The sequence below is a fragment of the Rhineura floridana genome, chromosome 3, assembly GCF_030035675.1.
Source record: "Rhineura floridana isolate rRhiFlo1 chromosome 3, rRhiFlo1.hap2, whole genome shotgun sequence".
Classification (NCBI taxonomy): domain Eukaryota; kingdom Metazoa; phylum Chordata; class Lepidosauria; order Squamata; family Rhineuridae; genus Rhineura; species Rhineura floridana.
Window position 1 is genome coordinate 218,183,958 of NC_084482.1, and position 22,867 is coordinate 218,206,824.

Below are 22,867 nucleotides of genomic sequence, written 5' to 3' on the forward strand. Positions count from 1 at the left end.
ACAAGGACTGTAAAGACGCTGTAACTGTATAAATGACTTTTAAAAAGTGGATAAAGTCAGAGGAGAGAATAATGCGACTTACCTGGAAGTCAACCGGAAGTCGACCCTTGACAGAAGGAAGTACTTCTTCGCAGAGCATATAGTCAAACTGGATCTCTCTGCCACAAGATGTGGTGATGGTCACCATTGCACATGGTCTTAAAAAAGAATTCCAAGGTTGGAGGCAACATGTCCCTGAATGCCAGTTGCTGGAGAAGAATATGAGGAGAGGGCTATGCTCTCATGCCCTGGTGCTTGTGGGCTTCCCAGGGGTGCCTCATTGGCCACTCTGAGGAACAGCATGCTGGATTTAGATCATGTCTCCTGGGTGTCAAGGGCCAGCTAAAGATCACCCCCCACAGTGAATGGCTCAGGGGTTACCTGCCCTGCCACCTGTGCAGCCATGGGCAAGCTGCATAGTCCCAAGGAGCCCAGTTGCCCCCCAGCTGGCAGTTGTGGACAAGGAAGGAGCTGGCTTGTGCACCTGTGGCAAGCTGAGCAGGCCCTAACCAGCTGAGGAGGACTAGCCTCAGAGGGAGGCAATGGCAAACCCCCTCTGAATACCGCTTACCATGACAGCCCCATTCATAGGGTTGCCATAAGTTGAGATAGACTTGGAGGCAGTCCATTTCCATGTAGCCTGATTCACTTGCAGGGCACCTCTTATGTTCTTGTCAGCAAAGTTCAGGCCACACTCACTGCCCCCTCGATACATGACAAACTTTGGAGCCGTCTCTGTGATTTCTCGCAAACTTGTTATTCTCCAGCTCTGCACCTCCTTCTCCCCCTCTAGCTTGAAGAACTGAGTGGTTTTAAATTGCCTTCTCTGTGTATCAGGAGGACTGCACTGCAGGTTGGGAGTAATCCCCAGGTCTCTGCACTTTTTCCTGGTGAGCATGATATTCTGCCACCCCTTAATGGGGACATAATTAAGATAGACATCTGAAATCTTGACAGGAGCTGAGGTAAATTATGGGTCCAGATCTTCAGATTAAAGACGGGGATGTTCTAAACTGGCAGCAGAGTGGATAATTTACACAACCTCTCTTGCCATAAACTGCAACAGTCCTGTTCCGATAAAGGCTTCGGCAAGAGCTTCCTCTGCTAAAGAAACTTGAGGAGGGGGGATGTAGAGACAAAGTCAAACCTCTCACCAGCTGGGGTAGACTATAAGAACTAATCTTCACGTCCAGCAGGAAGCAAGAACAAACATTCAAAAGCCAAGGCAAAAACAAATCTCAGCTGCTAAAGGAGAGTATTAAGAGATAAGTACAGGAGCACAACAACAGTGAGCTGAAACCGACCCAGCCATTCCCATCTCTGCTAAAATATGTTATAACGGGATTATGCTTGGTCGTGCACATATATGTAATAGTCTAGTTGGTGTTATGTTGTATTAAATGCCGTGTAACAAAGACTAAGTCTGATGTTCAAATGATGCACATGGAGGTAACAATGACAGAGGGGGAGGATCTAGAGGAAGGAGATAAATACATGAAATGTCATTAACTGAATATTGAATTTGGCAGCTAGAGGGGGGAAATTGAAGGGGGAAAACTTGACGACTGAGAGGCCATTTTGGCTTCTGCATACACCTTGGCCTCAGCATCCATCTTGGGTACTCACCCAACTCTGGAAAAGCCAAAACCTCTGTCTCTGCAAAGAAAAAATTGACAGGCCACCAAAATAGGCGAAGGGAAGTGGAACAGTCTGTGGTTAAGCTAAAAGAAAAAGATTGTTGGGGGTCTGAAACTCCCCATAAAAAGCCTGTTCGTAACCCGGCTTCCCCATATGGATCCTTTGATGCACAGAAAGAGTTGAACTCTGCTTAAAGCTTTTTCCACATTCAAAGCATTAATACATCTCTTCACTTGTATGGATCCTTCCATGTGCCCGAAGGTAGCCATTATGATGAAAGGTCTTTCAACACTACAAGCAGGTATAAGGTTTGTTCCCTGTATGTGTTCTGTAATGCAAACAAGGGTGACCACTCTGACTGAAGCTCTTTCCACACATCAAGCATTTACAACATTTGTCCCATGTGAGTGCTTTGATGTTGAGTATAGGTGCTACTCCCCATGAAGCTTTTCCCACACTCCAAGCATTTATAAGGTTTGTCCCCTGTGTGAATTCTGTGATGCAAAGTAAGGTGGCTACTCCGACTGAAGCTCTTTCCACACTCCAAGCATTTATAAGGTTTGTCTCCTGTGTGAGTTCTTAGATGCGAAGTAAGGTTGCTACTCCACTTGAAACTCTTTCCACACTCCAAGCATTGATAAGGTTTGTCTCCTGTGTGAGTTCTTTGATGCGAAGTAAGGGAGCTACTGTCACTGAAGCTCTTTCCACACTCCAAGCATTGATAAGGTTTGTTCCCTGTGTGAGTTCTTTGATGCACCGTAAGGGCGCTACGCTCCCTGAAGCTTCTCCCACAGTCGAAACATTGATAAGGCTTGTCTCCTGTGTGAATTCTGTGATGCAAAGTAAGGTGGCCACTCTGACTGAAGGTCTTTCCACACTCCAAGCATTGATAAGGTTTGTCCCCTGTGTGAGTTCTTTGATGGGAACTAAGGTCACTACTCCGTCTGAAGCTCTTTCCACATTCCAAGCATTGATAAGGTCTGTCCCCTGTGTGAATTCTTTGATGTGCAATAAGGGTGCTATTGTGATTGAAGGTCTTTCCACACTCCAAACATTTATAAGGTTTGTTCCCTGTGTGAGTCCTTTGATGCACCGTAAGGGCGCTACGCTCCCTGAAGCTTCTCCCACAGTCGAAGCATTGATAAGGTTTGTCTCCTGTGTGAATTCTGTGATGCAAAGTAAGGTGGCCACTCTGACTGAAGGTCTTTCCACACTCCAAGCATTGATAAGGTTTGTTCCCTGTGTGACTTCTTTGATGCACTGTAAGGGCGCCACGGTCCCTGAAGCTTTTCCCACACTCCAAGCATTTATAAGGTTTGTCCCCTGTGTGAATTCTGTGATGCAAAATAAGGTTGCTACTCTGACTGAAGCTCTTTCCACACTCCAAGCATTGATAAGGTTTGTCTCCTGTGTGGCATCTTTGATGCAAAGTAAGGGGGCTACTCTGACTGAAGGTCTTTCCACACTCCAAGCATTTATAAGGTTTGTCCCCTGTGTGAATTCTTTGATGCACCGTAAGGGCGCCACGGTCCCTGAAGCTTTTCCCACACTCCAAGCATTTATAAGGTTTGTCCCCTGTGTGAATTCTGTGATGCGAAGTAAGGTTGCTACTCCGACTGAAGCTCTTTCCACACTCCAAGCATCTATAAGGTTTGTCTCCTGTGTGAGTTGTTTCATGTATAATAAGCTGGCAACTCCACCTGAAGCTCTTCCCACACTCCAAGCATTTACAAGGTTTGTCCCCTGTGTGAGTTCTTTGATGCACCGTAAGGGCACCACTCCCCATGAAGCTTTTCCCACAGTCAAAGCAATTATAAGGTTTGTCCCCTGTGTGAATTCTGTGATGCGAAGTAAGGTTGCTACTCTGACTGAAGGTCTTTCCACACTCCAAGCATTTATAAGGTTTGTCCCCTGTGTGAGTTCTTTGATGCACCGTAAGGGCACCACTCCCCATGAAGCTTTTCCCACACTCCAAGCATTTATAAGGTTTGTCCCCTGTGTGAATTCTGTGATGCGAAGTAAGGTTGCTACTCCGACTGAAGCTCTTTCCACACTCCAAGCATTTATAAGGTTTGTCTCCTGTGTGAGTTCTTAGATGCGAAGTAAGGTTGCTACTCCACTTGAAACTCTTTCCACACTCCAAGCATTGATAAGGTTTGTCTCCTGTGTGAGCACTTTGATGCGAAGTAAGGGAGCTACTGTCATTGAAGCTCCTTCCACACTCCAAGCATTTAAAAGGTATTTCCCCTGTGTGAATTCTGTGATGCAAAGTAAGGTTCCCACTCCGACTGAAGCTCTTTCCACACTCCAAGCATTTATAAGGTTTGTCCCCTGTGTGCGTTTGTCTCTCCTCTTTTCTCTTTGTTCCATCTTGACTCCTCAGTGTCTGTTCCTGCACCTGCAACTCAGCTTTTTCCAGTGATACTTCAGTCGGTTCTCCCTCAGCCTTGACCCCCAAGTTGTATCCTGTTGGAATGAAAAGAAAAGGTGATAAAATGCTCTGGAGAAATCCTGTGAATATATTATGATTTGTACTTTGATATCAACAGAGCTCCCAGAAATACATTTTCAGAGTTTAACTGTCAAAGCTCGAGGCCTTTTACGGAGTTAGTTTAGGAGTAGGTGCTTGGTAACAGGTTGTGAAAAGAGATGCAGAGAGAGACAATTGTAACAAAAATCTGCTCTCTCGTCCCTCCATTTAACCTGGACAGCCCAGTACTTATGCACAGTTCGAATTTACAAACCTAGAATGGAACCTGTCTGACAGGAACATGGCCTTTTCCACTGCCCAGAGGGCAGCTCGCATCCCCTCCCTCCCAAAATGTTAGCCCCATTACCTGCAACACAAGACAGTGCTGGAAGATGAGACCCCCAGATAAGATCGCACTCTGTGAGTTACTGGGAAGAACAACGGACAAGTACAAGTAGTGCTGTGACTAATGACGTAGCTGGGTCAAAGCAGAAAGGAAGCCCAGAGGCTGATGCGCACAGATGTGAAAGGAGAGTCACATGAACATTACAATACTTGGTGTGAGTGAATTGAAATGGATGGGAATAGGACATTTTCAGGCAACTACAAAATATTTTATGCAGGGAATGATAGATTAAGAAGAAACAGGGTTGCTCTAATAGTGAGAAATGACACAGCAAATAGGAGCTATAATGCAAAGCCTGAGTAAGTTATATCCATGAGATTTAATAGGCAACCCCCTCTAGGATGCACAGTTTAACGTGGTGAGGGGGTTTGAGAGTGTTGAAGAAGCTGAGAGCAATGCTGAAGACCAAGAGGCTAGACTCCTAGCAGGGGCACCCATGGCGGAATGGTCAAAGCTGGGACACCAGACTAGGATGCATCCAGACTCAGAGGAAGGCAATGGTAAACCACCAACAAATACCTCTTACCATGAAAACCCTATGAACAGAGTATCCAAAATGCAACACGAGATAGTGCTGGAAGATGAGACCCCCAGGTCAGAAGGCACTCACCGAGCTACTGGGGAAGAACAAAGGACAAGTACGAGTAGCGCTGTGACTAATGACGCAGCTGGGTCAAAGCCAAAAGGAAGCCCAGAGGCTGATGTGCACAGATGCGAAAGGAGAGTCCCGAGTTGTACGACGCACACAATAGGAACATGGAATGTGAGAAGCATGAACCAGGGAAAGTTAGAACTTGTCAAGCAAGAAATGGAACCTATCAACATTACAATACTTGGCGCACGTGAATGAAAATGGAATGTATCAACATTACAACATTTGGCATGAGTGAATTAAAATGGACAGGAATGGGACATTTTCAATTAGGGAACTACAAAATATTTTATGCAGAAAATGAGAAATTAAGAAGTAATGGGGTTGATTTAATAGTGAGAAGTGGTGTAGGAAAAGCAATTAGGAGCTACAACGTAAGGTCTGAGTGAGTGATATCAATGAGATTAAATGGGAAACCTATTAACATAACCATCATCCAAGTCTATGCTCCAACAACAAATGCAGAAGAATTGGACATTTTATGCAGAAGTACAGGAGGAAATTGATCACACACCAAAACATGATGTGCTGATAATTATGGGGGACTGGAATGCAAAAGTTGGGAACAGAGAGGAGCTAGGAATTGTGGGGAAACGGGGCTTAGGAGACAGAAATGAAGCAGGAGAAACACTTATTGAGTTCTGTGAAGCCAATGATTTGTTTCTTGCGAACACATTTTTTGAGCAACCAAAAAGACGACTGTACATGCGGACATCACCAAATGGTCAATATAGGAATCAAACTGATTATATAACTGGTAGCAGAAGATGGAGAAGTTACATACTTTCTGCGAAAACAAGACCAGGAGCAGACTGTGGGACAGATCATGAACTGGTCCTATCGAAAATCAGAGTAAAGCTAAAGAAGAACAACAAAGCAATTATAATGCCAAAATACAATTTAAATAACATCCCCAAAGAATATAAAGATCAAATAAGGATCAGATTTGGCGCTTTAAGTTTAGTTGACAGAGAACCAGAAGAACTATGTACTGAAGTCAGGGACATTATCAGGGAAGAATGCAAAAAGACAATACCTCTCGTTAAAAAGAGAGAAAGACCTCGATGGATGACTGAAGAAACCCTTAAAATGGTTAGAGAGAAGGAAAGCAAAAGGAGATAGAAACACAGTCAGACCCCTAACTGCAACAATACAGCGACTAGTACGTAGGGACAAAGAGAACTATTCCAATAGTTATTGTAAAGAAAGGGAAGAGGACAACAAAAAGGGAAGAACAAGAGCCCTATTCCAAAAGATTAGGGAAATGAAAGGGAAATTTAAACCAAGAGTAGGGATGTTGAATAATCAACAGGGGAACACATTAACTGACAGAGGTGAAATAAAAGGAAGATGGAAGGAATACACTGAAGAACTCTATATAACAGATGCCAGGATGACAGAATCATTCATGTAGGGACCATTTGATGAAGAACCAGGCATTTTAGAATGTGAGGTGAAAGCTGCTCTTAAAATACTTGGCAGAAAGAAATCACCAGAAATAGATGACATACCAATACAATTGCTACAAGGTACTGAGACTGAATCTGCCAAAATTTTGACAAAAATCTGTCAAGAAATATGGGAAACTAAACAATGGCCCACAGACTGGAAGCGTTCAATATACATCCCAATTCCAAAGAAAGTGGATCCCAGGGAATGCAGTAATTTTCAAACTATTGCCTTAATATGTCATGCAAGTAAAGTAAAGGCTCTTACTATATATGGAGCCAGAAGTACCAGATGTCCAAGCTGGTTTTAGAAAGGCAAGAGGTACCACAGATCATATCGGAAACATAAGTTGGATAATGGAATGGAGCAAGGAATTTCAGAAGGAAATCACCCTGTGTTTTATAGATTATAGCAAAGCCTTTGACTCTGTAGATTATGAAAAACTATGGAACGCTTTAAAAGAAATAGAGGTGCCACAATATTTGATTGTCCTGATGCACAACGTATACTCTGCACAAGAGACTGTTGTAAGGATAGAATATGGAGAAACGCAATGGTTCGCAATCGGAAAGGGTGTGAGACAGGGGTGTATTTTATAGCTCTATCTATCTGTCTGTCTATCTGTCTGTCTATCTGTCTGTCTATCTGTCTGTCTATCTACTTAATATTGGATCTATATCCCGCCCTTCCTCCCACCAGGAGCCATGGCTGCAAGGAAAAATGCTAAAAACACTTTAAAACATCATAAAAACAGACCTTAAAATACATTAAAATGAAACAAAGTTAAAAACATTTTTTTAAAAAGCTTTAAAACATCTCTTAGAAAGGGTTAAAAAGATTGTTAAAAATTTATTAAAAAGCATTTCTAACACAGACTGGGATAGGTCTCAACTTAAAAGGCTTGTTGAAAGAGGAAAGTCTTGAAAAGGCTCTGAAAAGATAACAGAGATGGTGCCTGCCTAACATTCAAGGGGAGGGAATTCCACAGGGTAGGTGACACCACACTAAAGGTCCATTTCCTATATTGTACAGAACGAACCTCCTGATAAGATGGTATCCGCAGGAGGCCCTCACCTGCAGAACGCAGTGATCAACTGGGTATAGAAGGGGTAAGACGGTCTTTCAGGTATCCTGGTCCTGAGCTGTGTAGGGCTTTGTACACCAAAACTAGAACTTTGAACTTGGCCCGGCAGCAAATGGGCAGCCGCATTTTGCACCAGCTGCAGCTTCCGGACCAACCTCAAGGGCAGCCCCACATAGAGCACATTACAGTAATCCAGCCTGGAAGTTAACAGTTCTAGGACAACAGTGGTCAGGCTATCCCGGTCCAGAAACGGCTGCAGCTGTCTTACCAGCCGAAGCTGGTAAAAGGCACTCCTAGTCACTGAGGTCACCTGGGCCGCTAGCGACAAAGATGGATCCAGGAGCATCCCCAGACTATGGACCCACTCTTTCATAAGGAATACAATCCCATCCAAAGCAGGCAACTGACCAATTATCCAAACTCTGGAACCACCAACCACAGTGCCTCCGTCTTGCCAGGATTCAGACAGTTTCTTGGCCCTCATCCAGCCCACCACGAAGTCCAGGCAGTGGTGCAGGGCTTGCACAGTCTCTCCTGATTCAGATGTTACAGAGAAATAGAGCTGGGTATCATCAGCATACTGCTGACACGTTGCCCCAAAGCTCCTGATGACCGCTCCCAAGGGCTTCATACAGATGTTAAACAGCATGGGGGACAAGATGGTACCCTGTGGCACCCCACAGCACAACTGCCAAGGGGCCAAAAGACAATCACCCAATGCTGTTCTGAAAGTGAACCTGGAGATAGGATTAGTGCCTCCAATACCCATCTCATCAAGTTGGCCCAGAAGGATACCATGGTCAAGACTTGAGAGATCAAGTAAGAGAAACAGGGTCGCACTCCCCCTGTCCTTCTCCTGATAAAGGTCATCCATCGGGGCAACCAAGGCCGATTCAGTCCCATAACCAAGCCTGAACCCAGACTGGGATGTGTCAAGATAATCCGTTTCATCCAAGAGTACTTGCAATTGCTGCACCACAACCCTCTCAATCACCTACCCTAAAAAGGGGGTATTTGCAACCAGTCGGTAGCTGCCACAAACCAGTGGGTCCAGGGTGGGCTTTCTCAGGAGTGGTCAGATCACCGCTTCTTTCAAGGTGGCTGGGACCACTCCCTCCCACAATGATGCATTGACAACACCCTGGATCCACTTGGTCAGACCCCCTTGGCAAGCTTTAATAAGCCAAGGAGGTCAAGGGTCGAGAGGACACATTGCTGGCCGCATCATCACAAGCACCTTGTCTAAGTCATCAGGCCGCATCAACTGAAACCGTTCCCAAGAAGTTGCAGCAGACATTGCACTGGACACCTCATTGGGGACTACAGTAGATGTGGATGGGGCATCAAGACTCCTATGGAGGCGAGGAACTTTACCCTCAGAGTGAGTAAGTGGATGTGCCATAAAGGTGTGTGGTGTGGAAAAACTGGATAATCCCCTTTGATTTAGTAGGGAACTTACACCTGGCGTGTAGGAAGAGGAAGTAGCTCCCACCAATTTGAACCAATTTCAGGAGAAACATCACTTGCTAAACAGTTTGTCTGCCAAGCTTCCCTAACAAAAGGAGGGCAGGGCCATGTTTCTGCTTTCCTGAATTAAACAGTGACCTTAATTCTAACAGAACAGGAAATTGGGAGGGCTGGCAGAATGGCATTGAAAGAATACCCTCACGACGAAACTATCATCATCATCAAAAACACAGATTTTCCCACAATGCTGAAGCTGGTTATCATAAATGCATGATGATGTCATAAAATCATAAAAAATTAGTAATTGGGTGTCCTCTATGAGATACTAGTGCATGCTACCTGGCCGAAAATGTCTGCTAGGCACAGAATACGGATCAGGGCATCCATGCAAAAAAAAAAAAAAAAAATCAACAAAAAGAGGCAGAAAAAAATTAGTAACTGCGGTACCCACCCCAAACTCTGCTCTGGGCCAGGACAAATCATACACCCCAGGAAAAGGGAGGATGTATTCTATGAGATGCCAGTCTTTCCCAGCTAACATTATGAAGAGTAAATAAGGGGAAATATGTAATTTGCGGTGAACACCCAAAATCTGCTGTGGGCTATGAAAAGTCATTCACTTCAGAGAAGTGGATATTGTCCTCTGGGAGATGCCACTGCATCCTGCCTCGAATGGTTTTTCTTGTGGACACCCAGTTCCTTATTTTTTTATATACACTGGTATGTTAGAGAAGACACCCTCCCCTTTCCTGGGAGGTATGATTTGTGCTGGCCCAGAGGAGATTTTGGGCGGGCACCCCAGTTACTTATTGTTTTCCTTCATGTTTTTGTCTATCTTGGTTTTGCGTAGATGCACTCATCCGTGCTCCGCAGCCGGCAGAGCCTCTGGGGCAGATGAGATGCATTGGTATCTCCTAGAGGACACTCTCCCCTTTCCTGGGGTATATGATTCATCCTGGCCCAGAGCAGATTTTCGAGTGGGCACCACCAGCTACTTATTTCTCTCTGCCTCTTTTTGTCCATTTTGGTTTTGCATAGATGCCATTATTCGTGCCCTGCGCCCAGCAGAAGCTCTGGGCCAGGTGGGACACACTGGCATCTTGTAGAGGACACCCTCCCCTTTCCTGGGGTGTATGATTTGTCCTGGCCCAGAGCAGATTTTGGGGAGGGCACCCCCAGCTATTTATTTTTTATGATTTTATGGCATCATTATGCATTTATGATAATATCAGAAGCCTGATGATTTTGTTTGCATAAATGTATTGTTATTCCTGACGGGGGAGTCCCCCGATCACAGCGATATATCATACTGGGCACCCCAACATATATTTTGGGGTTCAGAGACATGTTAACTTTGGCTTGAAGTTGCTGTAGCTGTCATTTTCTTCTTTTTTAGTGTTTTGAACTTTCAAGCAAATAAGGAACTGGGAATCAAATACAGCGGTGTGATGTGCCCGAGGGATGCTTCGATCCAGCCCCAACACAGCCAGCCCAGCTCAGGGGAGGAGGCAGATGGGATGGGGCAGAGCTGCATCCTCTGATCTGGAGGCTCTGCGGGGAGGGGGTGCTTAAGGGGGGTCCTCGCTCTCTCCAACCTCACCTCCCCCCAATTGCATACCTTTGTTTTGAGGCTCCCCCTGTGCAACCCTGCTCTCTAACATCTCTGAGCATGAAGAGGGGCTCCGTGCTTCCATCCTGTATTTCTTGCAGAGAGGCGGCGCAGGAAAGGGAAGTCCTTCTTTTGCGCACTTTCCTTCGGCACTGTTTGTTAACCCTTAAAGAGCAAAGTGGCTGAAGCTCCTTGGCTGCTTCACAGGGAGAGCGAGGGGAGGCGGGAAGCCCCTTTCTGGCCTGTGACCCTTCTCCATATTAAAAATAAAAATGCCATGCACATTTTTAAAAAAGGCTTTGAAGGAACAGCTTAGGGTAGCCTAAACTCTGTTTCCTTTACCAGTTAGCGGTTTTTGATACCATTGATCATGGTATCCTTCTGGGCAGACTTGGTGAGCTGGGTACTGAAGGCACTGTTTTACAGTGGTCCGATCCTATCCCCAGGGTTGCTCTCAGAGAATAGCATTGGGTGACTGTCTTTTGGCCCCCTGGCAGTTGTGCTGTGGAGTGCTGCAGGGTACCATCTTGTCCTTCATGGGGTTTAACATCTATATGAAGCCTTTGGGAGCAGTCATCAGGAGATTTGGGGGGGGGGTCCTAGCAAGATGGAGGTACTGTGGGTTGGTGGTTCCCAAGTTTGAATAATTGGTCAGTTGCCTGCTTTGGATGGGGTTGTGCTCCCTCTGAAAGAGCAGGTCTGTAATCTCGGGGTGCTCCTGGATCCATCTTTGTTGCTAGAGGCCCAGGTGACCTCTGTGGCTAGGAGTGCCTTTCAAAGAATCATAGTAGAGTTGGAAGGGGCCTACAAGGACATCGAGTCCAACCCCCTGCTCAATGCAGGAATCCAAATTGAAGTATTCCCGACAGATGGCTGTCGAGCTGCCTCTTGAATGCCTCTAGTGTCGGAGAGCACACTACCTCTCTAGGTAATTGGGTCCACTGTAGTATGGCTCAAACAGGAAGTTTTTCCTGATGTCCAGTCGAAATCTGGCTTCCTGCAACTTGAGCCCATTATTCCGTGTCCTGAACTCTGAGACGATTGAGAAGAGATCCCAGTCCTCCTCTATGTAACAACCTTTCATGTACTTGAAGAGTGCTATCATATCTCCCCTCAGTCTTCTCTTCTCAAGGCTAAACATGCCCAGTTCTTTCAGTCTCTCCTCACAGGGCTTTGTTTCCAGTCCCCTGATCATCTTTGTTGCCCTCCTCTGAACCCATTCCAGTTTGTCTGCATCCTTCTTGAAGTGCAGAGACCAGAACTGGACACAGTATTCAAGAAGCCTAACCAGTGCTGAATAGAGAGGAACTAATACTTCACGCGATTTGGAAACTATACTTCTGTTAATGCAGCCTAATATAGCATTTGCCTTTTTTGCAGCCACATCACACTGTTGGCTCATATTCAGCTTGTGATCAACAACAATTCCAAGATCCTTCTCACATGCCGTACTGCTGAGCCAAGTATCCCCCATCTCATAACTGTGCATTTGATTTCTTTTTCCTAAGTGCAGAACTTCGGATTTATCCCTGTTGAATTTCATTCTGTGGTTTTCAGTCCAATGCTCCAGCCTATCAAGGTCCCTTTGAATTTTGTTTCTGTATTCCAGGGTATTAGCTATGCCCCCCAACTTTGTATCATCTGCAAATTTGATAAGCATGCTTTGCACCTCCTCATCCTTTTACCAGCTTTGGCTGATAAGACTGTTGGAGCGTGCGTGTTGGTACAGTCCAGAGAAACGACTCTGGAGCTGTGCAGAACCAGAAATAATCCAGGCCAAGCAAAGTTCCTTGTAAGAGTCTTTACTGACAAGTTTCTCAAACGCAGTCCTCCTTCCATACAACATTCCCCCACGCTAGAGCTTCTGCGAGAGCAGCTCTTATCAGAGCCGTTGCCCTTGCCAACCACCGGCTGGCCTTGAGGAACCTGGCAACCCCTCTTGCTCTGTTTAACCCGTTTACTGCAGGTTTCATTCTCCTCCGAAAAAACCTCTGTCTGTGCGTCACATAGATTGCACTACTGGCCAACAAAGACAGCCGTGGCCGTTTCTGGACCAGGATAGCCTGACCACTGTTGTCCATGCACTGGTAACCTCCAGGCTGGCAGAATTTTTGCTGTAGAAAAAAAGCTTAGAGGAGACACGCTAGAAGTGTATGATCACACCAGACATTTAAAGCACATGCAACACAAATGTAAAGCACATGGCTTCCCCCAACGAATCCTGGAGAATAGTTTTTCCTCACTGCGCTACATTCCCAGCACCCTTCAGAAACTACAACTCCCAGGACTCGTGGGAGGAAGCCACATGCTTCCAATGTACACTGTGGATGTGCCATAAAGGTGTGTGGTGAGGAAAAACTGGGTAATACCCTCCGATTTAGTAGGGAACTTACACCTGGTGTAGGAAGAGAAAGGGAAGCAGCTCCCACCAATTTGACCCTTTTCAGGAAAAACGTCACTCGCAAAACAGTTTGTCTGCAGGGCTACCCTAAAACAAGGAGGGCAAGGCCACGTTTCTGCTTCCCTGAATTAAACGGTGACCTTAATTCCAACAGAGTAGGAAACTGGGGAGGGCTGGCAGAATGAAGGTAGTGAAAGAAGAGCCTCACTATTCAACTATCACAGCTGAACAAAAGAACAAAGGAGGACACATGAAGAAGCCGCCCATTTAGCGCCCTGTTGTCTACTTAGCTCTGTTCCAACTATGGGGCGCCTCCATCTCCAAGCTCAAGGCCACGAAATCCATAATCAGAACCACAGATGTTCCCGAGGGATGCTTCGATCCGGCCCCAACATGGCCAGCTCTGCTCAGGGGAGAGGCAAACGGAACAGGACAGAGCAGTATCCTCCAATCTGGAGAGTCTGCTGGGAGGGGGTGCTTAAGGGGGGTCATCACCCTCTTGCACCCTCCCCACCACCCCCAATTTCATACCTTTATTTCAAGGCTCCCCCTGCGCAATCCCGCTCGCCAACATCGCTGCGCACAGTGAGGCTCCACGCTTCCACTTCCATTTCTTGCAGAGAGGTGGGGCAGGAAGGGGAAGTCCCTCATTTGGGCTCTTTCCTTTGGCTGTGTCCTCACTGGTTAACCCTTAAAGAGCAAAGTGGCTGAAGCTCCTCGGCTGCTTCACATGGAGAGGGAGGGGAGGGGGGATGCCCTTTTCTGGCCGGTGACCCTTCTCCACATTAAATATAAAAATGCCATGCACATTTTTAAAAAAGGCTTCAAAGGTACAGCTTAGGGTAGCCTAAACTCTGTTTCCTTTACCTGCTAGATTTCTCAATTTCTCTTTTTTAATGCATATTTTAAATTGTTCTTAGTGAACCACTTCGAGCCTTTCTGTCAAGTAAGCGGTATTATAGATTTTGTTAAATAAAATACAGGTTGCATTTCAACTGACTTAAAACAGTCCTTGTTCAACAAGTGCTCCATTTTCCAAGTTAGATTTCTGCATGACTACTCAGAAGGAAGAACCTTGTGGAACTTACTCCTAAGTTAATTATACATAGGATTGCTATTGTAGAATCAAAATGTATTGTTGGGAATCGCTGGCAGTCAGGCAGCTTTTTAAAATCAGTGGAATATACAGTAATGCCCCACTCATACGGCCGGAAAGCGAAAACCACCGAAAAGCGGATCAGCTGTAGTGCAGAGGTCTGGAACCTAACCCGCTGATCGCACCAGAGGAGGAGAAGATCAGATCTTCCCCTCCTCGAGCGCGATCAGCTGGAGTGCAGGAGTCTGACCACCCCCAAGGAGGAGAAGATCAGCTGGAGTGTGGGGAGCTCCAGCACCCCCTCCAGCTGATCACCCCACTGGTGCCATATTAACGGGACACTGAAAAGCGGGGCACCAAGAAGTGAGGCCCTACTGTAGTGGATTTCTCCTATCCACTCCCTCTGAAACAGAGATCCTTTATTCTGTATTTTCTTTGTTAAATAAACTTTTTGGGCTTGTGGGTGTGTTAAATTCTGGTAATCAATGTAAACAGCTTTGGCTGCCAGTCAATTTTCTCACCAGGCATTACAGAGCAAAAGGGATTCCATTTCTCATGGAGGCTTTTGAAAGAGTAAACAAATCCCCATCCTCTGAATGAAGGACCTGCTGCCTCTGCCAAGAGTTTGGTTTCCATCGTGAAATCCAATTAAAAATAAAGCAGAAATCCCCTTTTGCTTTTCTGAACCCCAAGGACAGACCCATAAGATCTGACTCATAACAGTGCCTAAAGTCCACAGGCCTGCCCCACATCCTGTGGGGGTAGGGGTGGGGACCATTTCAGCCTTTACAACCAAAGGTCTGCTGCTGTACAGAAACTCCGAGGAGGGAAATATTGTGAAATGTTGGATGAAGAGGAGAAGGGAGGGAAAGCGGCCAGGAGAAATGGTACCCTGATGGGTCAGTCTGTTCCAGATGATATTACACAGGAACGGGGCGGGCAAGGGGGGAGAATCTTCAGCTCCTCAAACAGCCCCACAACACAGCTAAGCATGTGGGCTCCTGCTGGGAGGAAGGGCAGGATATAAATTAAATAATAAATAAATAAATCTACCTGCTGAGGTCTCCTCCTCTTCTTTGGGTTCCTGCATCACCGGATTTTCTTCTTCCCAACACGAAATGAGGTCTGGTTCTTTAAAAAAAAAAAGGAAATCAGGCAAGATTAGTTATTTTTGACCACAAAGTATTCGGGCATTCCAAATCAAATCTGAACGCTCAAAACATTTTGAACAAGAGCAAAGGGGTGAAGTCCTGCCAACAGCACGCAACTCGGGCCACGTGCTTTGAGCACTGTGGAGCCAGTTCTGTGGAGTTCTCTTCCATTTGAAGTGAAACAAGCCCAGACATTGTTACACTTTCCAAGTTTGTTGAAAGCTTTTTGTCCCCCCCAAAGAATTCTTTTTATATTATTTTTATTATCTGATTTAAATCATGAGCTTTTTGTCCCCCCCAAAGAATTCTTTTTATATTATTTTTATTATCTGATTTAAATCATGAGCTTTTTGTCCCCCCCCAAAGAATTCTTTTTATATTATTTTTATTATCTGATTTAAATCATGAGCTTTTTGTCCCCCCCAAAGAATTCTTTTTATATTATTTTTATTATCTGATTTAAATCATGAGATAACACATAAGGTATCCCTTTTTGCTCTGGCGGCTCAGAAATTAAGAGCCATCTTTGTCTTAGGCAACTAATTTATTTATTTGAACTAAATTTTACCAAATTAATTAATAACTTCAACTGTTCTATCATGACAATCCCGAGTTTTATCCTAGTATTGTACACTGTATTTGTGTTGGTAAACTAACCAACAATTTTAACCGACCTATTATGATAATATTGTGTTATATTCTTGTATTGCATATTGTATTTGTATTGGCCTATGGCCCTACAATAAAATTGAATTGAATATATGTATTATTTTTCTGGTGAAGTTTGGATTTTATTGGAAATGGTAAGCTGCTGTGTGGAAGAAGTTCATCAAAAAGAAAATGGAAATGGACTGCCTTCAAGTCGATCCTGACTTATGGTGACCCTATGAATAGTGTTTTCACGTTAAGCGGCATTCAGAGGTGGTTCACCATTGCCTTCCTTGAAAAGTGAGGTATAATTTTTTTAATAAACCAATAAATATGATGTAGAATGTGTCTTCCCCCTTTAGGACGCACACCTTAATGTGGTGAGGGGGTTTGAGAGCGTTGAAGAAACATAGCAATGCCACAGGAGTCTAGACCAAGAGGCTAGACTCCTCGCAGGGGCACCCATGGTGGAATGGTCAAAGCTGAGACACCAGACTAAGATGCATCCAGACTCAGAGGAAGGCAATGGTAAACCACCTCTGAATACCTCTTATCATGAAAAATCTATGAACAGAATATCCAAAATGCAACATGAGATAGTGCTGGAAGATGAGACCCCCAGGTCAGAAAGCACTCACCGAGCTACTGGGGAAGAACAAAGGACAAGTACAAGTAGTACTGTGACTAATGACGCAGCTGGGTCAAAGCCAAAAGGAAGCCCAGGGGCTGATGCACACAGATGCAAAAGGAGAGTCCAGAGTTGTACGACACACACAATAGGAACATGGAATGTGAGAAGCATGAACCAGGGAAAGTTAGAACTTGTCAAGCAAGAAATGGAGCGTATCAACATTACAATACTTGGCGTGAGTGAATTAAAATGGATGGGAATAGGACATTTTCAATCAGGCAACCACATCATATTTTAATTCTGGGAGAGGGACAGGAAGAACCCCATTTAGAATCGGGGTAAAAGGATCAGATCCCTTGCCACTGTGGATGTAAATTACCCCAATAAATGTCACACCCAATCAGAAGTAAGCCCGATCGAGTCTAATGGGACATCCTCCCAGATAAGTGCGTTTAGGTTTGCAGATCAAACTATACCAGGTGTGGGGATCCTGTGGCCCTCCATATGTTGCTGACTGGCCATCCTTGCAGGAGCTGATGGAATCTGCAGTACACCAACATCTGGAGGGCCAAAGGTTCCCCTCCTCTTTTTAGCAGGTCACCATATTATTTTATATTAAAGGGCTGGGGCCAAGGGGGAGGAGGGGTGCTGTCTGAGGAGGAAAGGGAGGGAATAAGGGCCTCATTGATACCCTGTCCCCAAGACCACCACCCCCCAAAAAAAGCCTGGAGCCAGCCTGGCCCACAGGCACCAACTAGACACACATGGGAGGCCCACAAGCCAGAGAGAAAGGGAAGAGCACATCTCCTGCTGCTGTTCCCAATTCCAGAGGTGGCCCATAAACATCAGGACTGGTGGCCCTTGAGAGCCTTCTCTTCCATGCATTTATTTATTCATTTAGATTTATACCCCACCCTTCCTCCCAGTAGCAGCCCAGGGTGGCAAACAAAAATACTAAAAACACTCTCAAACACATCATTAAAAACAGGCTTTAAAATATATTAAAACACGCCCGTTGTAGATCGTTTAAAAGAAAAACGTCTCGCTTTTTTCAGCTCAGCTTGGTGGAAGTCCTAACTCCGTCCTCGGCTGCTAGGTATGCCTTCTTTTCCCAGGGAATTCCTGACCAATTCCAGCCACCGACAGCCCAACGAACTTTCTGTGGATAATCTCTTCGGTTCACCCTTGCCTGGGAGAACATTTATACCAGTCAAAGTTCCCTTTTGACTGATTTTAAACTGAAAAAAGCTTCCTCTGAGACAGAGCTCATCTCAGAGGCAGCCACAGGCGGAGCAATCCTTCGGGGAAGTCTTCTGTCTAATCTTATCATTTGGCTTAAAATACTACAGCAAAAGAGATTTGTTTAAGAATCAGCAATCAAGATACCTGGGTGAGTTACACTTCTCTCTTTTATACAAGGAATTAAGGAAGAGGAAAGAAAATTTAATAGCCTATCTTTGGCTTTATAGCAAAAAGCTGACCTGGAATTGAGCATTATAAAGATACAAATGGATGAGGGGCATCTAATCTAAAGAGAAAAATTTGATTTATATGAATATTTGAGAATTATATGTCTGGGACTATTTTGTCTGGTCTACTTTTTTTGTGACGAATCTGCTTGTTCTCTATGCCACTAATTATTTTGATGCTGTGAACTAAATTTGTTTTGCATTCTTGGACACATAAGAGATAAGGCAGCTTGTGCTGTCTAAGACGATGATGTCAACAGGTCTGGAATATTAACTCCCTCATTGCTGGAAAAAGAAGCAAATTATTCGTTGCTTGGGAATTGTGGCTATATTGGAAACTTGAAGGGTTTTTTCTTCGGCTTTAAGAATGACAATCAAAGAAGTGGTAGAGACCCTGGATGCGCCTCTGGATATGTTTCAGAAGATAATGGATGAGATTAAGACAACCAAACAAGAACTGAGACAGAGTAGAAAAGAGATGGCAACTGAGTTTGGCAAAGTGAAACAGGAGCTGAAAGAAATAAAGGATTATATGAGAAAAGAAGCAGATGAGACCCAAGAGATAATTGGACAAGCAATACAAGATGAAAAAGAAATTAAAGGGAAGGAGCAAATTCTGGAGATTGGAACAGATATATCAAATGTGGAACTGCGTTTAGGTTTGCAGATCGATCAATACCAGGTGTGGGGATCCTGTGGCCCTCCAGATGTTGCTGATTGGCCATCCTTGCAGGAGCTGATGGAATTTGCAGTTCACCAACATCTGGAGGGCCAAAGGTTCCCCTCCTCTTTTTAGCAGGTCACCATATTATTTTATATTAAAGGGCAGGGGCCAAGGGGGAGGAGGGGTGCTGTCTGAGGAGGAAAGGGAGGGAATAAGGGCCTCATTGATACCCTGTCCCCAAGACCCCCCCCCAAAAAAAAGCCTGGAGCCAGCCTGGCCCACAGGCACCAACTGGACACACATGGGAGGCCCACAAGCCAGAGAGAAAGGGAAGAGCACATCTCCTGCTGCTGTTCCCAATTCCGGAGGTGGCCCATAAACATCAGGACTGGTGGCCCTTGAGAGCCTTCTCTTCCATGCATTTATTTATTCATTTAGATTTATACCCCACCCTTCCTCCCAGTAGCAGCCCAGGGTGGCAAACAAAAATACTAAAAACACTCTCAAACACATCATTAAAAACAGGCTTTAAAATATATTAAAACAAAAACATCTTAAAAAGTAATTCCAACAGACACAGACGGGGCATGAAGCTATTTTTCTTAGCCCCTTTTAACACCATCCGAGATGTCCACCAGGAGAATTCACAGCCTGATGTGTGACTCTCCCCTGGATGATAGCTAAGCACCAACTTGCTGAGGTCTCATCCTCTTCCTCCCCTTTGGGAACCTGAATAAGAACATCCTCTCCGTCTTCCAAACAGGAATTGAGCTCCGATTCTTCCAAGGAAACATACAGGACTAGTTACTTTTGACCACAAGATATTCAGCCATTCCAAGTCAAGCCATTTGTAGCTAAGAGGAGGGATTGTTTGGAACATGTTAACTCCTGCACCCGCTGAAGAGGACAGGGCCATGTGGTCCAGCAGGGTCAGCCTGGCACTTGGGAACATGCGCTCACTGGATATGACGCCCAACCTGAACTGCCAGTTGGGGAGGACACCGTGGAACTCAGCCAACCCATCTGTTTTCATTTGGACAACATCATCTCATCACAAAGAGAGTGAAAACCAGCCCTAAGAGCTTCACCCTCCTTCTCCTCCTCCTCCAAAAGGGAGCAGGGCTGCACTTCACATTTACACTTCTGGAGGAAACCTTTCTCCATGGAGATTAAGAGTGAAGCCACCGCAAGATATTCATGTAGCCAGAAATGCTCCCATAAGCTTTTCAGTGTCGTAGCTTGAGAATGTATTTGCAAATATCAATGCTGGCGTCGGGAAGAGACAGAAAAGGGCCAGAGTATATGGTTTGGATCTCTGAAAGGGAAATGATAGTGTGTTGCATATAAATAAATGTTCCCTTCCTGAATACATTTGCTCTGAAAAATGTCCTATTGATTTTGATGGAGCCAACTTTGACGCAAGCATGTTTGGGACTGCAGCTTAATTTTAACTTCCAGTTTATGATTCAGTTATAATTTGCATATCGAAAGGGCTCCAGCAATGGGGGTGGTGGGTGGGGGAGTGAGAAATTTGTCAGAGATAGTGTTTCTCCCCCCACCCCCTACTCCCCATAATCCATCTATGGTACCAACCATGCAAATGCTGAATTAGACAAAATATGCAAAAGCACATAAACTGAAGGTCTAAGTCATGGTATGATTCTGAAAAATATATGTAGAAATGAATGATGGAAAATATGTTCTATGGCTGAGTACACAATAATGTCCAATTTCTAAAGCACATGCAATTTACCACACAGAGTGTGATGTGAACTGCTAGCTCTGTAGACAAGATGTACATACACTCCCAATGACAACACAGCAATAAAAGGCAGAGGTGTGCTAATACAGAAATATAAAATGCAAAGATAAAATGCACAACCTATCTCAAATAATTTGCCAAACACGTTTCGACTTGAAGCAAGTCTTCTTCAGTGGCATCTATTTGGAGAGCTTCTCCGGAGAATCTTCCTCAACCGAAACGCACAACAATATGGGCATTCTTGCAGAAACTGCACTAGGGCTATCTTGAGAACTAGCAAGGACTTCAACTCCAATGCGTGGGGGCAGGATCCAGGCAGGTACCAGTCCTGCTCACAGACTGGTGCAAGCTGCCACCTCCGCCTCTTCCTAGGCCCCAAAGGCAAAAACTGGATGAAAGAAGGAAGGGGGGAGAGGGGGTGGGACTCTCCCAAACTCCAAGGGAGCAGCTCTTCCCACTGTAGAGTTTGGACTACAGCTCCCAGAATCCCTAGTGAGACTTTCCACTCCACACATCATTGGCGCAAATGGCCTTCAACATCTATCAGTTAAGAAAATGTGTCTCCTTACTAAAAGAGGCTCCAATCTCATAATTCTCCTCCATGGCTTCCCTGTGCAGAGCGCTTTGGCCCGGATCCAGCGGAGCCCACGCCTCCTCCGTGAAATGCACAACTGCTGCCTCCTCCTCCTCAAAGGTCACCGGACCCTGGAAGAAGAAAATGCCCTCTGCTCAAGAGACAGCCTATTCCACACAGACCTTTGTGTCCAGCTTGAAAGGGGGGCAACAGTGTGTGCTTCAATCATTCACAGCATTCAAAACACTCCTCCCACCTGTCAAAAGTTGGATCCTGAGGCGAGGGTCCAGTAAGGATCCGGCCCGCAGAGCCAGAAAGGGTTCCCACGGCCAGTTTTGAAAATGGAGGGCTGTGAACGCCGAAAGCAGAAAGGGCATTTACCTTGAGCCATTCCCCAAATGAGCAAAACTTTAGGATCAAATCCAGAACTTCTCAACATGGCCATTTAGGTGAAGGACATCTGCCTTGCATGCAAAAAGTCCTGGGTTCAATTCTCAGCACCATCTCCAGGCAGAGCTAGGAAAGGCTACCTGCCTGAAACCAAAACAGCCACAGCCAGTCAGTGTACACAATACTGACTTCGGAGGACCAAGTCAATATAAGGCACCTTCCTACGTTTCCACGAAGCTCACAAAAATACAGCCAATTTTCAATAATATCATCCCTGGCCACTCTTCCCAATTCCTCAAGTAAATGACTTCCTGATCATTAATTTATAATGAAATAAAACTGGCCTCTTCTCTAAAATGAGCAGCTGGGGTGCAAAGCAGGAGGCTGACACCGCTCTTGCCTACCTTGCAGGGCTGCAGTTTGGACGACTTAGATGACGTTATTTGCTGACCACACATGTTTATTCAGACCTTCCACCAAGGGCCCCAGAGTGGGAAATGTAGGTTGATCTCCCCCTCCCCAACCTTCAGCATCAGCAACGATGTTGTAAGGTCAGGAAGGCAAGGAGATGATTGTCCGAGAGAGAGAGAGAGAGAATCTACAATGGGGGGCGGTTTGAGGAGATCCCAAGAAGAGGCAAAGTGCATTTGCGGGAGAGGGTAAGCACTGAGCTGGGGGTTTGCCTGGATGGTCTTACACGGCCTTTCCAACTCTATGATTCTGCAAATAGCGTGTTTCCTCCCAGGAACCACAGCAGTGCAGAAATGGGCTCACAGAAACACACTGTGGACAGTATGAACAATAAAACAGCCCCCGTTTGTACGTGGGGAAAATATTGCTTACTTATTCGTATGTTACTCTTTTTTTTTTGGTCTGCTTTCTTGTCCAAGGCGTTTGGGGAGGGGGACACCTGCTCCTGCTCCCCTTTTGTCCTCACACAGCAGCCCAGTGAGGTAGGCCGGCTTTCTTAGCCCCGACACTCGGGTGTCTCCTTTGCACCAGGGCGTCTCTTCCCACCCCCACGGCGACTCCCCCTCCCATGAATTCCCTGGGGGAGATGTGGGGGGAGGATCTCCCCATTTTCCCATCCCAAAGGAAAACTCCTGACCCTTTCCCCACTCCTAATGCTGCACCTCTTTCTTCGTCTTGCGTCCTCGCCACGATTCAGCCTTCCTCCTCCTCCTCGGAAATTAATCAGCCTCTTTGCTTCCTTGCTTCACTATTGTCTCCCTCCCTCCCATTTTCATTACAACTTCCTGCCTCTCTA

At 45.5% G+C, this 22,867-nt stretch overlaps 2 protein-coding genes across 3 annotated transcripts in view; one reads left to right on the plus strand and one right to left on the minus strand.

Annotated features, from left to right (window-relative positions):
- Positions 1-22,867, plus strand: part of LOC133378980 (zinc finger protein 850-like) — a 69,162-nt gene that overhangs the window by 28,135 nt on the left and 18,160 nt on the right. The gene's annotated exons all lie outside the window — the stretch shown is intronic.
- LOC133381651 (zinc finger protein 850-like) lies at positions 83-22,822 on the minus strand. 2 transcript variants are annotated; one of them, XM_061620996.1, is made up of 4 exons: positions 22,734-22,822; positions 21,206-21,341; positions 15,365-15,442; positions 83-4,143 (listed from the first exon to the last, which is right to left on the minus strand). In XM_061620996.1, the coding sequence occupies exons 2-4, from the start codon at positions 21,237-21,239 to the stop codon at positions 2,063-2,065; spliced, it is 2,193 nt and encodes a 730-aa protein (XP_061476980.1). In that variant the 5' UTR covers positions 21,240-21,341; positions 22,734-22,822; the 3' UTR covers positions 83-2,062. The 2 variants fall into 2 exon arrangements, with proteins under 2 accessions (XP_061476980.1, XP_061476981.1); XM_061620997.1 differs by lacking the exon at positions 21,206-21,341 and having other exon boundaries at positions 2,063-4,143.